At 43.5% G+C, this 15,926-nt stretch overlaps 1 protein-coding gene across 7 annotated transcripts in view; it reads left to right on the top strand.

Moving 5' to 3' along the window:
• Positions 1-15,926, top strand: part of PHF14 (PHD finger protein 14) — a 370,565-nt gene that overhangs the window by 116,049 nt on the left and 238,590 nt on the right. For all 7 annotated transcript variants that reach the window (XM_089654591.1, XM_089654588.1, XM_089654587.1 and 4 more), the window contains one exon: positions 14,612-14,780. In XM_089654591.1, the coding sequence (XP_089510717.1) occupies positions 14,612-14,780 (169 nt within the window). The remainder of the gene's footprint in view (positions 1-14,611; positions 14,781-15,926) is intronic.

Raw genomic sequence — 15,926 nt, 5'->3', positions numbered from 1 at the left:
GTGGAGCCCCAGATCGAGGGAGATTATCAGTGGTCTTGTATGTCTTCCATTTTCTAATTATTGCTCCCACAGTTGATTTGTTCAAACCAAGCTGCTTGCCTATTGCAGATTCAGTCTTCCCAGCCTGGTGCAGGTCTACAATTTTGTTTCTGGTGTCCTTCGACAGCTCTTTGATCTTCACCATAGTGGAGTTTGGAGTGTGACTGTTTGAGGTTGTGGACAGGTGTCTTTTATACTGATAATAAGTTCAAACAGGTGCCATTGATACAGGTAATGAGTGCAGGACAGAGGAGCCTCTTAAAGAAGAAGGTACAGGTCTGTGAGAGCCAGAAATCTTGCTTGTTTGTAGGTGACCAAATACTTATTTTCCACAATAATTTGCAAATAAATTCTTTCCAGATCAGCCAATGTGATTGTCTGGATTTGTTTTCTCATTTTGTCTCTCATAGTTGAGGTCAACCTATGATGCCAATTACAGGCCTCTCTCATCTTTTTAAGTGGGAGAACTTGCACAATTGGTGACTGACTAAATACTTTTTTGCCCCACTGTATCTATATCTGTGTGTGTGTGTGTGTGTGTGTGTGTGTGTATATATATATTTATAATTATATCCTTGGCAGTACACTGACCAGCCATGCAAAAGTTCGGACGAGTTTCGGCTAATGAGTCGCAGCTTGTGACGTCATCGCCTGGCGCCGCTACTCCTTTCCGAGCATGCGCATGGCCCATATGTGTGCTGGGATCCAATGCTCAGTTACTGGGGCGACTTGGGTCGCAAACTATCAGAGAGGGTTCTGCATGCCCGCTGTGGCATGTGTGCTATAGCTTTGCCACCTCTGCCTTAGATCATTCTTTCCTGTCCCATTTTTGTTTGTTTTTTTGCAGCATAATGTGCCTTTCAAAGTCTTGATTGCGGAGTTTTCCACCCACAGGTTGGCGTAAGCACATTAGGGGCAGCACACTGGTTCTGTGTCTGGTGAGTGCGCAATACGGGTGGTGCTCAGTGCCGTGCTTGAGAGCATGTGCAGTGCGTTGATCTAATATGTACTCAAACTGCGCTAAAGTTAGGCTGGTGCACAGTTAAATAACATTATGATAGCTACTGCTTGAAAGGAGCTTAATTTAAAGTTGCTAAACCCAGGACCCTGCATTCACTATATCCAGTCTCCCACAGTACAAACAACATGGAAATAGAAATATTATATTAAATATAAACTGCTAAATACCTTTTCTCATCAGCAGTTAGAGCAGTCTTGTGACCTCTATCAGTGTCCAGCAGAGCACTGGTTAAAGCTTGTAGGAGGAGTTTTCATTCTCTCCTAGTAGTCCTATGAGGCTGCATAACCCCTGACCCTTTGAACAGCTCTGATTGGCTCTGTGCTGATCACATGCACATCCTCCCAAGAAAAAAAAAACATAGCAATACACATTAAACTGAGCATGTGCAACTTGTCCCAACGGCTCTGTTCTGTCAGCAAATGGCCTGGGGACAGTAGAAGAAGGGGAAGATCAGAGAAGACAGGATCAAACATGCTTTTTACACAACGCGGATGATTAACCCCTTAGGTACCACAGTGAGCAAAATAAGCATGCTTTACTGCAAATACAGAATAATTTGTACTTTTGTGGGTTTAGTATTAAAATAGCAATATTGTGTCTCCCTACACTGTGTACATCAATAGAAATACACAGCCTTGTAGCGTAGGATGATGGCAAGACACTCTGCTGCTCCTTCCTCCACCTTCCCTTTGTTTCACCAAATTAACAAACTGGCTGAAGAAGGCGCTGTGCACTGTTATCTGTTTCTTGTGAAGACCGGAAGTTCAGAAAAGCAGCACTGAGAGAGCAGGTGCCAGCAGCATTGAAAGTTGTAGTTCACAGTTTGTTTCATTGTGATCAGTGTGTTAAGCTAAACAATGCTGAGGGTTCAATACTATTTTAATCTTTCTCTATCATGGTTCTTTTCAAAGACAAGTATCATACCAGTGAGATTTCATGTGTGCTTTGCAAATTGAAATCGCACCTGAAATCTCATCTAATGAATGTCCATGTCTTAGCACGTGTGATTTGCTGCAGCACGATTTCTAAAGTAGTTCTTGCATTACTTTTTCTGCAGTTTTGTTTTGATTTCACATACATAGAATATAATGGAAATATCACTGCAAATTGCAAGAAATTGTTGAAAATCTTCACAATGAGCAAATAAAGTCTTCAGAAAAAGCACCTGTAATCGCGCTAAAATTGCACACAAATCACACGATTTTAAATTGCAGCGCTGTAACCGGTGACTTATACAGCAGCCAACACCTTTTATACAGCAGCCATCGCCTTCAGGGGTTCCTTCCAGGAGAGGAGATCTGCATCCGTCCATGACTAGGACAAAGGCCTAGTACAGACTAACTTTCTACAAGGACATCCTCACAGGACAATTGCCCTGGAGGGAAGCAACTGAACAGAAAGTTTCTTAGATAATTAGTAGTTCTCTCAGCATGCATTAGCAGGTTCCCCAGGCCCATGATTGTCCAGGCCAGTGGTCTCTAAACTGTGGCCTTGGGGGCCTCATCCTGCTGCCCTTGTGGCATTATTCCCCAGCCCAGCAGCAGTGGGGTATAGTTCCTGCCACTGACACTGATGATGGGGCAGTATCCCTTCACCTGATACCAATAATAGAGCAGTATTCCTTCAACTAACACCGATGATGGAGCAGTATTCCTTCAACTGACACCAATGATGGAGCAGTATTCCTCCCACTGACACCGATGGAGCAGTATTCCTTCAACTGACACCAGTGATGGAGCAGTATTCCTTCAACTGACACCGATGATGGAGCAGTATTCCTTCAACTGACACCGATGATGGAGCAATATTCCTTCAACTGACACCAATGATGGAGCAGTATTCCTCCAACTGACACCGATGGTGACGCAGTATTCCAACTGACGCCAATGATGGCGCAGTAGTCCTTCAACTGACACCAATGATGGAGCAATATTCCTTCAACTGACACCAATGATGGAGCAGTATTCCTCCAACTGACACCAATGATGGAGCGGTATTCCTTCAACTGACACCGATGGAGCAATATTCCTTCAACTGGCACCGATGATGGAGCAGTATTCCTCCAACTGGCACCAATGATGGAGCAGTATTCCTTCAACTGACACCGATGATGGAGCAGTATTCCTTCAACTGACACCAATGATGGAGCAGTATTCCTTCAACTGACACCGATGATGGAGCAGTATTCCTTCAACTGACACCAATGATGGAGCAGTATTCCTTCAACTGACACCGATGATGGAGCAGTATTCCTTCAACTGACGCCGATGATGAAGCAGTATTCCTTTAACTGATGCCAATGATGGCGCAGTATTGCTCCAACTGACACCGATGATGGAGCAGTATTCCTTCAACTGACACCGATGATGGCACAATATTCCTTCAACTGACACCAATGATGGAGCAGTATTCCTCCAACTGACACCGATGATGGAGCAGTATTCCTTCAACTGACACCGATGATGGAGCAGTATTCCTTCAACTGACACCGATGATGGAGCAGTATTCCTTCAACTGACACCAATGATGGAGCACTATTCCTTCAACTGACACCAATGATGGAGCACTATTCCTTCAACTGACGCCGATGATGCAGTATTCATTTAACTGATGCCAATGACGGAGCTGTATTCCTTCAACTGACACCAATGATGGAGCAGTATTCTTCCCATTGATACCAATGATGAGCCACTATTTCTTTCACTGACACCAGGATACTTTCTTCTTCCACTGGCTACAGTCCAGCCCCCCTAAGGTTTTCGGGAGTTTGACTTTAAAAGGGCCTTTGGACTGACCATAACATTTAAAGGTTTTTTACCTTAATGCAGTCTAAACAACCTTCCAGTTGCTGTTCTTTGTATTCCCTTCCCTAAATACTTACTGACTCCTGCATTGTCCCAGCACTGTGCCTCTCTGCAGGTCTCCTGTCCTCTCTCCCCACTCTCATAAGCTTGGCTGACAGCAGCGGGAGCCATTAGCATCTTCCCCTGTCAGTCACATGTAGTGAGGAGGGAGCGGGGTGCATGGCTGAGCTGTGCTTTGTGTGTGTCTATGGATGCAAAGCCCTTCGCTTGGAAGGGGCAGCATGTGTGGCCCCATAGGAAGCTGCTTCTAATGGTGGAGTATGGAAAAGAAGAGCAGCAGACAGCACCGGCAGTGGACATCAGAAGAGGTTCTGCTTTTGTGACTTTTTAACATTGTAGTCTATGGCTCTCACGTCGCGCCAGAGACACAGAAAAGTAGTACAGGATTTTTTTTTTGTCTCTGTGACTTTGTCCTCAGCAAATGTTCCAGATATTTATGCGCATATACAAGGCACCTGCAATTCAGTGAGTTAACAAAAAGCAGGCTCCACCTCTCAAAAATATTCAGTTTAAGGTGTACACTGGAATGACCCATTACTAACATTAACCCCCCTGGCGGTATTCCCGAGTGTAGCTCGGGGTAAAGTTTCAGCACCACAAGTGGTAACCCCGAGCTACACTCGGGAATACACTGCAGTGCTGCTCTGGGATCTGTTGTGCACTTACCTTGTCCTGCGCTCCCGCGATATCCCTCCTGCAGCGTTCCCGGCAACGTCGTCCGGCCGATGCCGGCATCTGTCTTCTGGGTTCCATCCCCTGCGGCGTCGGGACGTACGGGGGACGGAATCGGCGGGAAATTTTTAAATTTTAAAAGTGACATTCACTAAATACACTAACATAACATAGTATAACATTCCTGTATCAAACCATTTCACATACATTTTGTCCCGAGTGCTTTGTCCGGCGCCCTGCCGACATTTTTACTGTTCTTTCTGCCTGGAAACTGAGAAACGTCCATGGCGTCCAAAAAGTGTCCCTTTATGTCAAAATCGGTTTTAGACCGGCTAGAGAACAGTGATAGTAAATCAGAACCACTTGCAGAATTGAGTGATAATGATTCGTGGGGGAAATTCATCATCAGACACTGAAAACGATTTTGCGACTTTGCTCAGCGATGTGCGAACTCGGCGCTATATTTCACATTTCAGTGTTTTTGGTTTGATTATATTATTGAATTAAATTTATTATTATTATATTATTATTTTTTATGATTGTTAAATTATAATTTATGATTTCGTGTTTGAAATTTTATCATACCCGGGATGTTTACTAGACTCTTGTTCAGACAGATTTCAGTGAGTTATTCCTAAATATTACAGCCTACAATAAAAATACAACATATTTGTATGCAAAAAATGTACCGCTTTGAGCACAGAAATATGGACATAATCAGACCGCTAGGGAGGTTAAGATAGTAACCTTTGAAATTAATGCGTTGAGACTGGTCATGCAACTTTTTGTTGCAGGCCTCAGCAAATCGCATGACAAGTCTCAGCAGTGTGAGCTGAAAATACTGTGTCCTGTAAAGTACTCCAAGAAAAGGATTTTTCAGATAAACCAAAAATATCATTATTTACAGCATATTTTAGATTAAAAAAACAGTGTTACAAGGAGACTAAAGAAAATGATGGCTTTCTCCCAGTGACAGACTGCAAGTCATTTTTATTTTGCCCTTCGTTCCATTTTCAGGCCTATTTTAGCACAATGGCTGCAAATTAAGCCTGCAGAGAACTCCTGCTAGCTGCAGAATACTAATATAAAAACTTTATAGATTTTTTTTTTTTTGCATTTACCTTATCAAAGAAAAATCCAAAAATATTTTTGCAATATTTATCTATTACAGATGTAAAAAAAAACAAAAAAAAAAAAAAAAAAAAAAAAACATAGCTGCTCTTTAGTAAGATTTTTTTCAAAGTGTGGCTTCCTTCTTAATTGCTGGAAAATTCCTCCTCTTTCCACTCTCACTATGCCTGTGTTCCTTTAAAAGTTTATTTTCAGGCTGATCGCCGTCTCTCTTCATACAGTCAATCTGAAAGGATAATCCATTTGTGTCATTTGGACAGAGCATTCTGCCTGTGAAATTGTCAAGCGGAGAAGCTGCGATTTTTTTTTTTCTTTTTTTTTTTTTGTTCTGCCTTTTAAGTAAATTGAAAGGAGCATTAAGTGTCATTTGTCTAGGGGCTAAAGAGGCGAGCACACAGCGGGAGTGCAGGTAGAGTAGGTCAGGTAGTTGTGACTCTTCTGTTCTTGCCGTACAGGCGGTTTCTGCTCTGGCTTACACGCATGACTTCTTGCTTTCAAAGACTTTCAGTGGTTGGTTTATTTTAGTTGTTTTTTATTGCTTTTAATTAGTCTGAATGTGTTCTGGAAGATGAGAATTTTGGGAAAATGAGTCATATTGATTGCGTCGGTTTTTTTTTTGTCTTGTGGTGCCGCTTTTGTGTATTTGCTTTTCTGGGTAACTCAGGCGAACCTGAACTAATCCTCCAAAGCTGAAGTGAAGTTTGCGGATTTAGTCCAGAGATAGGATGTTCCACTTGCCCTCCAGAGGATTTACCTCCCTTCCTGACCAGGCCATTTTTTGCAATGTGGCACTGCATTACTTTAACTGACAATTGCGCGGGCATGCGATGCTGTACATAAATTACATTTTGTAATTTTTTTCCCACAAATAGAGCTTTCTTTTGCTGGTATTTGATCACCTTTGTGGTTTTTATTTTTTGCGCTATAAACAAAAAAACTGACAATTTTGAAATAAATTTTTTTTTACACTTTTGCTATAAAACATGTCCAGTAAAAAATGTTAAAAATCAAATGTCTTCATAAATTTAGGCCAAAATGTATTCTGCTCCATGTCTTTGCTAAATAAAAATCCCAATACGTGTAAATTAATTGGTTTACGTGAAAGTTATAGCATTACAAATGGCAGTATAGATAATGGGATTTTTTATATATATATATATATATATATATATATATATATATATATATATATATACATACACACACTAGTAATGGCAGCGATCAGCGACTTATAGTGGGACTGCGGCAGACATTCTGACACTGGGTGGGAACTAACTGCCACTGACATCCCCAGTGACACTAATACAGTGACCAGTGCTAATAAAAAGCACTGACAGTGTACGAATGGCACTGGTCAGGAATGGGTTAACACCTGGGGCGTTAACAGTGTGCTGTGTTGTGTTTTACATAATGTGCTCTCTGTGTTTTACTATGTAAACACGCTGCTTTGTATTGCTCTGCTGTGCAGAGCAATACAAACCAGCATGTTCGTGCTGACAGGGGAGAGATCTGTGTTGTTTACATACAGACATCTCCCCTGTCAGCTCCGCCGACAATCACTGAGTCCCCTCCGAGAATCTGAGGCGGGGATATTATTGACATGCCGAGGAGCCAATAGCGGCACAGGTAGGGAGCGTGTGTGCCCCCTACCCGAAAATGCAAATCACGTATATGTACGTGATTTTGCGCATCCCTGCCACCCTGTAGCAGTACTGCTGTAGAGCAGTCAGGAAGCTGTTAAATATAATTATCTCTACCCTAGCTTTATAGAGTAGACAGTGTTTAGAATACCTGTATGTATCCTGGGGAGATTTCACTTCTTGTATGGCAGGGGTGTCAAACTCTGTTTCATTGAGGGCCACAACAGCATTATGGTTGCTTTCAAAGGGATGGTTGTATCTGTAAAACTAGATGTTCAGAACACCCCTCTCCCCGCACATCAGATGTCAAGAGCTCCCCACCATCTGGAGTCAAGAGTCCCCCACCCTCCCTCACATCACAGTACACCCCCCTTACCTTGTGCTGCTGGATAGAATCTGGGAGCGGAGCTGGAAAGCAGAAAGTGCAGGGTCTGGAGCAGGACCAGAGGAAGGCTGTAGTTTGCTGCTGGAGTCTGTTGAATGCTGTGATCAGAGCGGCCAAGACAAAGGGGTGCTGCAGCTGCACAGAGATGTGCAGGATTTGTAGGAGGAATTCTGTTTTCTCTGCTGCTGACTGCTGAGACAAGGTAGGCACATTGACTAGGGGGAGGGCTGCAGGAAAGGTGTGAGGCCCACATGAAATGGCCTGTTCGGCCTACGTTCCTTAAATTTGAATCATGTGCTGTATAGGAACACAAGGAAAAAATATTTCCAAAGTAACATAGTTTTCAATGTAAAGTTTTGGATTTCACAGCACTTTCTTGGTCATACAGTGCAGGACTCAAAGTATTCATAAACTCTGGGTTATACGCTCATACCTTCTAGTGATTGGACGCTGGCGAGGGCCTGTCCCCCGGGCACCTCATGTATAACCCTACGCCCCTTGAGTCCTCAGATTTTTGCTAATGTCCTAAAGTGATGAACCTCTTCTCCCTTGCAGAAAAATCACTCTTAAAGTGTTTGTTACCCTAATATTTCCTGTACCTGTGCCTGTTGTACCGTGTACTTGTACTAAAAAGTATCCTGTTCTATTTGCATTACTTCCCTTTGTTTGAAATACCTGGTGGTTCTACCAGTCCCCCTGCTTTTGTATGTTAAACTGACCACACTAGGCATGGAAGCTCATCCTTCCACGTGTGGTCAGTTTTTTGGTACAGCCTACCTGTCCTCCAGTGGCCAAAACTAGGGCTGATATGACCCCTGCACACATATAACAAATGTTTCACCTTGCATTTCTATTTTCAGCTGAATGGGTTGTTTTAACGGGTAAGGGTTCACATATAATTTAACTAGTTTATTTCGTAATTTTATCTTTTTATGGTTACCAGGAGAAAGTGTCCCTAGCAACCTATTCTTACTTCATCCAAAGTCTAAAGGGCATCTCTAGGCAAAACCTTTTTTTTCGTATTAGATATTGTGGAAGAGTTAGACCCTTTGTCAATTTTTTTATGTTTTTGCCCATATTGGGGGAATTCATCCCTCTGTATTTGTACTGGTGACCATTTTCACCAAAAGGAAAGTGACGGGAAATTTCCAATTTTAGAGTTGTCCCCAGAACAAGAGGTAAGGGGAAATCTTTTCTTGGGAACAATTCCAGGGACATCTGACTTGGGGGGAAATTCTTTTCTTACAGGAGGATAAAAGAAAAAAGATTTGGAGGAAACTGAGCATTTTAGGGTGCTTTTTGTGCTAAGAATACATGCTTGAACAGATTTTTTTATAACCTAAGGGTTGTACTGCTACCTACAGGGGGATCAGATACCAGCAAACAATAAAAACATAGTCCAGCCCAGAACCAGGATAACCCCTGCCGCTTCCAGCATTTCTCAGTTTTTGCTAATGTCCTATCAGTGCCCTGAGTTAAAATGATTGCAAAGGCTCACGTTTTACTTTCATACATTCTATACATGAATGTAAAAAAACCTGTTTGCAGCAGCCCCCCCAATAGTTACCTTAGCCCCATCGCGATCCAGCGATGTACACTAGAGCCTTGGCCCTCAGGGGACCCTCCTCTTTGGCTGAGACTGCAGCAGGACCCATTGGCTCTTGCCGCTGTCAATCATAGCCAGTGAAGAGAGAAGGGGGTGGGACCGAGACTGGGCTCTGTGTGTGAATGGACATGCAGAGCCACGACTTAAGAGCAAGCCTGCTTGGGTGTCCCCATAGTAAGCTGCTTGCTCTGGGGGCACTCGGCAAGAGGGAGGGGCCAGGAGCCCCTGTGGGGGACTCGAGAAGAGGAGGATCAGGGCTGATCTATGCAAAACCACTGCACAGAGCAGTGAAGTGTAACATATTTTTTTTTTATTGCCTTTAATATCACTTTAAATATTCTCATCAGTAAAGATGTGTCTCCTTGTAGCTGCAGGAGGTCTCTTCTCTTGCAGCTACTCATCATAGACTTTTCTCTTCATTGCTGCTAGAACCTTTTCTCTTCGATTGCCGCTATCCAGCAAAATCATCTTCAGCTAGCATTTAAAATACTATGTCTGGATCCCTCCTAGATTGGATGTTGTGAGGATAGCAGGTGACCATAGAGTGGCCTTTGGGCACTGGGTTCCCCGTGGGCACTTTCCAGACTCCATTCTGTTAAAAGTTAGCTGCAGAGGGCTTTCCGGGTTCAAATCTGATGGCAATACCTCAAAGCTTCCCTTTTCCTTGAAGACTCAGAGTGAGTTAGCCTGTTGGGCCAAACACCTACGTCCTTTACATAAGTCCCATCCTGCATTGTATGTGAGGGCAGTGGGGGACTTCCTGGAGCATCCGGTAGAGTACCGCACTGACACCTGCTGCAGCAAGGGATACGGTTGGTATATCACCGTATTCTTCTACTTCTTAGACCAGGGGTCTCCACACTTTCTAAGCAAAGGGCCAGTTTCTTTCAGGCTTTAGTGGGGGGTCAGATTTTGGCCAGTGGGATTAGAAAATGCATCGGCCACAGTAGGCATAAACAACACCACATCATTGGTTTTATTGGGAGGAATAGTGCCCCATTGTTGGTACTAAATTGTGCCCCATCAATGGTGTCAGTTGATGGAATAGTGTCCCAAGGGACAGATAAAGGCAAGCAAGGGGCCACATCTGGCCCCTGGGCTGCAGTTTGGAGACCACTGCTCTAGACATTACAAGCATTTTACCTTTGCCATGGGGTGGGACACTGAAAAGGTAATTTTCTCGTATTTCTTAGAGTTGGGCTTTTGGAACACAATGTCTTGGCTGACAGTGAGGATTTGTAGAAGCAGAAAGCCACACTTATGTAAATCTTCAGAGATAGGAGAAAACAAGTGACAAATTATGAAAACCGTTCATGTTATATTTGTCACTTAAAACAAACCCAAAAGTGGATTTATTAAACCGCTATGAATGTACACCGTGCAGTCGCTCCGTTCTCGGGCTTTGGTGACATTCATCTTTAGGCTTGTGATTTTGGAAGTATTTTATTACAGTGCAAAAGCAATCTCTTCTGAGTACCTACAATCTGCTGTCTGCGTTTCGACAAAACAATTTTCGTTTTAAAATGTCATCCATGCCTTTTGCTTTTACATTTTTGTAGAGATTTGTAGAACTCTTCTGAGCTCCTTAAGAGCTCTCATCCACTAAATATATCACAAAAGTGGTTCAAAGGGTACTACGGAAATCTTTAATGCCTTATCATATTTCCCCCTGTGGCCTTTACAGAAGTGAAGTGAAATGGTGCCAGAAAAGATGACAACCGGTCAACAGAAACTTGGTCTACAAAGGCCATAGCTGGTCGCAGTGGGGTACTGTATATTTGTAGGGTCTAGAACCTCTTAACCTCCCTGGCGGTATGATTATTTCAGATTTTTGGTGCTGAAAGCGGTACCATTTTTTTGCATGGAAATATGTAGTTTTTTTTATTGTAGGCTGTAATATTTAGGAATAACTCACTGAAATCTGTCCGAACAAGAGTCTAGTAAAAATCCCGGGTATGATAAAATTTGAAACACGAAATCATAAATTATAATTTAATAAATAATCATAAAAAATAATATAATAATAATAAATTTAATTCAATAATATAATCAAACCAAAAACACTGAAATGTGAAATAGAGCGCCAAGTTCGCACATTGCTGAGCAAAGTCGCAAAATCGTTTTCAGTGTCTGATGACGAATTTTCCCCACGAATCATTATCACTCAATTCTGCAAGTGGTTCTGATTTACTATCGCTGTTCTCTAGCCGGTCTAAAACCGCTTTTGACCTAAAGGGACGCTTTTTGGATGCCATGGACGTTTCTCAGTTTCCAGGCAGAAAGAACAGACAAAATGCAGGCAGGGCGCAGGACAAAGCACTCGGGACAAAATGTATGTGAAATGGTTTGATACAGTAATGGAATACTATGTGATTTTAGTGTATTTAGTGAATGTCCCTTTTAAAATTTGGAAAAAAATGAAATTTTTAAAATTTTCAAATTTCCCGCCGCCGGCGGCGCTCGTACGTCCCGACGTCACAGGGACCGGAACACAGAAGCCGGATGCCGGCATCGGCCAGAGGAGATGACCGGGGACGCTGCAGGGGACACATCGTGGGAGCGAAGGACAAGGTAAGTGCTGCAGGGACTCCCTATGCAGCGCCGCATGGTAAGCCCGAGTGTAGCTCGGGGTTACCGCTTTTGGTACTGAAATTTTACCCCGAGCAACACTCAGGAATACCGCTAGGGAGGTTAAACATTGCATTTCTCAGGGTCTGCACAATATAAAGCTCTTTAAAGCTGAAATCTAGGCAAACTGCTGGATGCATTGATAAATTACATATATGGTATCTGTTTTATCTGCCGAAGGATTTCTATTTCTGTCCATCTGGTTCTGAGATTTACACTGCATGGTCCTGTCTGGTAGAGCATGAGACCTGATTTTTCTCTGCCGAAGTTAAAGCGGGATTTCACTCTCTCAATCAACATGTAGTATTTTTAATCCTTATGATGCTAGGATTAGTAAATAGATAGGAAGGTATATTACATTTGTATAAACTTTTTTTTTTTTTTTTTTTTTTACATTTCTTTAGTTAGCTCTTGGTTTCCAGGCCTAGACAAATGATGTCATACATCCCAGGTGTTCTCAGAAGGGAAGCATCAAAAACGCATCAAGAAAGCATTTTGAAGCAGTGGGCACTTTATTGTATGTTGAAGTCGAAGCAAGTGTAAATGAGCCCTTAGCCCCGGTTCACATATATGCGGCCGTGCCGGCCGCGTTTTGCACGGGCATGAGAACCCATTCATTTGAATGGACTCCTGTGCTCGTGACACGCAGGGAAGAAGTCCCTGCACTTCTTCCAAAAAACCAGCTCGCATGGGAACCTCGGTTCCCAGTACAGTTGCGTTTTCCAATGCGGGCGGCGTGCCATTAGAATTAATTTTACCCGCGGGTCCACTTTTCTCTGTGTAGGTGGTGCGGTTGCACGGATTTTCGTGCGGATCTGCAGTGGCACCAGCCGCACAGATGTGAACCTAGCCTTTAGGGTAGATTTAGACATGTGTCTAATCTCCCTTGACTCTGAAGTCCGTTCAGATCACCTTTCAGAGGCTACTGAGAGGCGGTGAGGAAGTGAAGTGACACCTCTTCACTGCCTGTTTTAACCCTATGTTTGCCGACAAACGTGCTGCATCCGTGTGCAGTGTATTTGCAGCTTCCCCATTTGACTGTGTAGAGTTTGGTGGGCTTGCTGCCCATCGATCGCTACATGTCAGGCAAACTTTGCCGTCGGCACAAAGTGAAGCATAATGGCCGTGTCATGTAAACAGCCCCGTTGTTTTTGGTGCCCCCAACCGCAAGTCTAAATGAAGTCTTAAGGTGGTCATCGATGGACCAAAATTTGGCCAATTAATCAGGGCCTGTCCACATTTTGATACGTGTGTGGCCACTGCCGCACACCAGAATTCAGTCTATGGAATGGACCTGCTGGAAAGAAGCCGATTGATCAGTGGCTGCAGTGCTGATCTGTGTGTTCTGACAGTACAATCAGTCCCCCTCCTTCTCCCAGAAAAAAAGTAGTGCAGTGCGAAGGATTCCCCCGTCCACCTTGAATGTGTGTGGATGGGGGCATTGGTTCAGTTTTTTTCATTCATCCGCTACCTAAGTGAAGAAAATTGAGTGGGACAGCTTTACAGGTCTTGTCCTCCCCCAACCTGTGACCGGACAATGAAAGTGGAAACTGCAGACTGACGAGCTCATCTCTTAATCGAAGCTAAAGCTCTCCAGTCAGCAGGAAGAATGAGCTTTGCTGATTCCAGTGTTATAGCTTTGACTCAGCAGGTTGCTTGTTGGACCTTTGCTTCCAAACAGAGCACAAGGGTCCTTGCAGCATGCTGGCAGGGGTTAAGCTTTTCTACTCGGGCTGTGGCTCAGCTGTTCCTTTCTAAAAATAAAATGAAAGACTTTCAAACTTTCTTTTTTGATGTCCACAAAGCAAGTCCAGTCCACATCGCTCCTCCATGAACCGTAAGGGAGAAAGGAAAACTGGTGTCCAGGCTTCAGTGTCTCCACACCTTCACTGCTACAACATACATTCGCTACATCATCAGTACAGGATAAACTATACTAACGCGTTTCGGTTGTCAGGCCTTAGTTATAGCATGACTAAGGCTTGACGGTCAAAACCCATTAGAGTATTTTAACCTGTACTGATGATGTAGCTAATACAAGGTTCCCTATTTTGGAAGACACCAAGTTGCCAGCTATCCTATTATGTATGTTCTTTTTTTGATGTGCCTGGAAGGTATTTAGCTGATACAGAATGAATGTTCAATTGGACTTTAAGCCCGGGTTCACATATATCCAATGCGGTGTGGTATATCACATGTGATTCGCACAGGAACTACACCGCATTCCTGTGCAAATCACATGCGTTTAGTGTGCGGTGCGATTGAAGCCATACATTTTGTATGGCTCTAATCGCACCTCACCAAAAAGGTGCAGGACCCTTTATTTGGTCCGCATTAGAATTGGATCGCATGGGTATTCACATCTATGCAATGGGATTCTTCTCATCGCACCATGTTTTGCAGACCGATTTCGGGATGGTGTTAACTTAACATACACACCCGCTGCAGTTCACATGAACGGGGTGCGATTCTGATGCAGTGCGGAATTCACACAGAAGGCGCTGCAAATTCCGGACCGCATCAGTGTGAACCCAGGTTAAATAGCCAGCTTACATTATGTGGATTGATGTTTATTTTAGGTATGTTTCTATGTTTATGATAACATGAATATTGTTCTTTTGTTAGGCAATGCTCTGAGTGTGACCAGGCCGGCAGCAGTGACATAGAAGCAGATTTCGCTATGGAAACTTTACCAAATGGGACAAAGCGATCTAGAAGGCAGATTAAGGAGCCGGTAAAATTTGTATCACAAGATGTAGTACAAGACACTAAGAAGACTCCTCTGAGAAGTGCGGTAAGTATGAGAAGGGTGCCATGGGGCTTAAATCACTTTCTAAAATGCTGCTTTAAATACAGTTGGGGTAGGAGTATAGAGCCATAACGAAGTGCAGCATATTTGCAGGGAAAATGGTTTGCTTTTTTGATGCAATCACACAAACTTGTACTGATGAATAGGAGTGACAGAACATACAAAAGAAATTCTCCATATGATCAGCTCAAAATCGCATTGCCTATCCTTCAAAACCATTGCATTGCCTATCCTTCAAATTAATCAAAAACGCAAGCACTCAAACACTAAACATAAGCAGATTTATTTTGTGCCGATCCAAATACTAACCACAACGTGGGACATTCCTCTGGCCAATTTTGGGCATGTGAGCATTCAAGAGAGTAGAAATTGATAAAAAGGGATGAGTTGCTTATGACATATTTCACTTATTGATCATTGGATCCAGTTTATAACACCTAAAAAAAAAAAAGTTAAACATTTAAAATTGAGATAAAATCCATCAAGGATAGTGGGAGCCCTTCATAATGGGCACAGCAGGTATACCCTGATAATCAGTCTCTTCTGCCCTCAAGGACTCTCCTTGTGAAATCAGGGTACTGTTATAAGGTTTACCCACTTGCCCTCTGGAAGGGCAGTACTCATATATGGCAATGATAGGCGGCACCAGGGGCGGACTGACCATTTGGAAACTCGGGCACTGCCCGAGGGCCCGGGGTCAGTAGGGGGCCCCATGAGATGCCCCTGGTACCTTTTTCATAGGCTTTTTTGAGTTTGGGAAAGGACACAGGGGTCCCATGATCCCCTATTGCCCAGGGGCCCCATGAGCTGTAGTCCACCCCTGGGCGGCACTGACTGGCACTGATAGGTGGCACTGACTGGCAGCACTCATATGTGGCACTGAAAGGTAGCTCAGATGGGCACTGATATGTGGCATTGATGTGTACTGCTAGGCACTGATATGTGGCATTGATGGGCACTGGCTGGTGGCATTGATGGACACTGACAGGTGGCACTGAAGGGGCTACACTGATCAGTTTACATGTGCCCTCTGAGAAATGCCGATAACCGGCATTTCCTTATTTACATGCGATCAGCTGTGATTGGACACAGCTGATCACATGAAAGAGCCTAAGTCATCTGCTCTTTCCG

The sequence above is a fragment of the Staurois parvus genome, unplaced genomic scaffold, assembly GCF_062004578.1.
Source record: "Staurois parvus isolate SC_StPar_1 unplaced genomic scaffold, SC_StPar_1.0 ptg000779l, whole genome shotgun sequence".
Classification (NCBI taxonomy): Eukaryota; Metazoa; Chordata; class Amphibia; order Anura; family Ranidae; genus Staurois; species Staurois parvus.
This window is presented reverse-complemented; position numbering and strand designations above follow the sequence as displayed.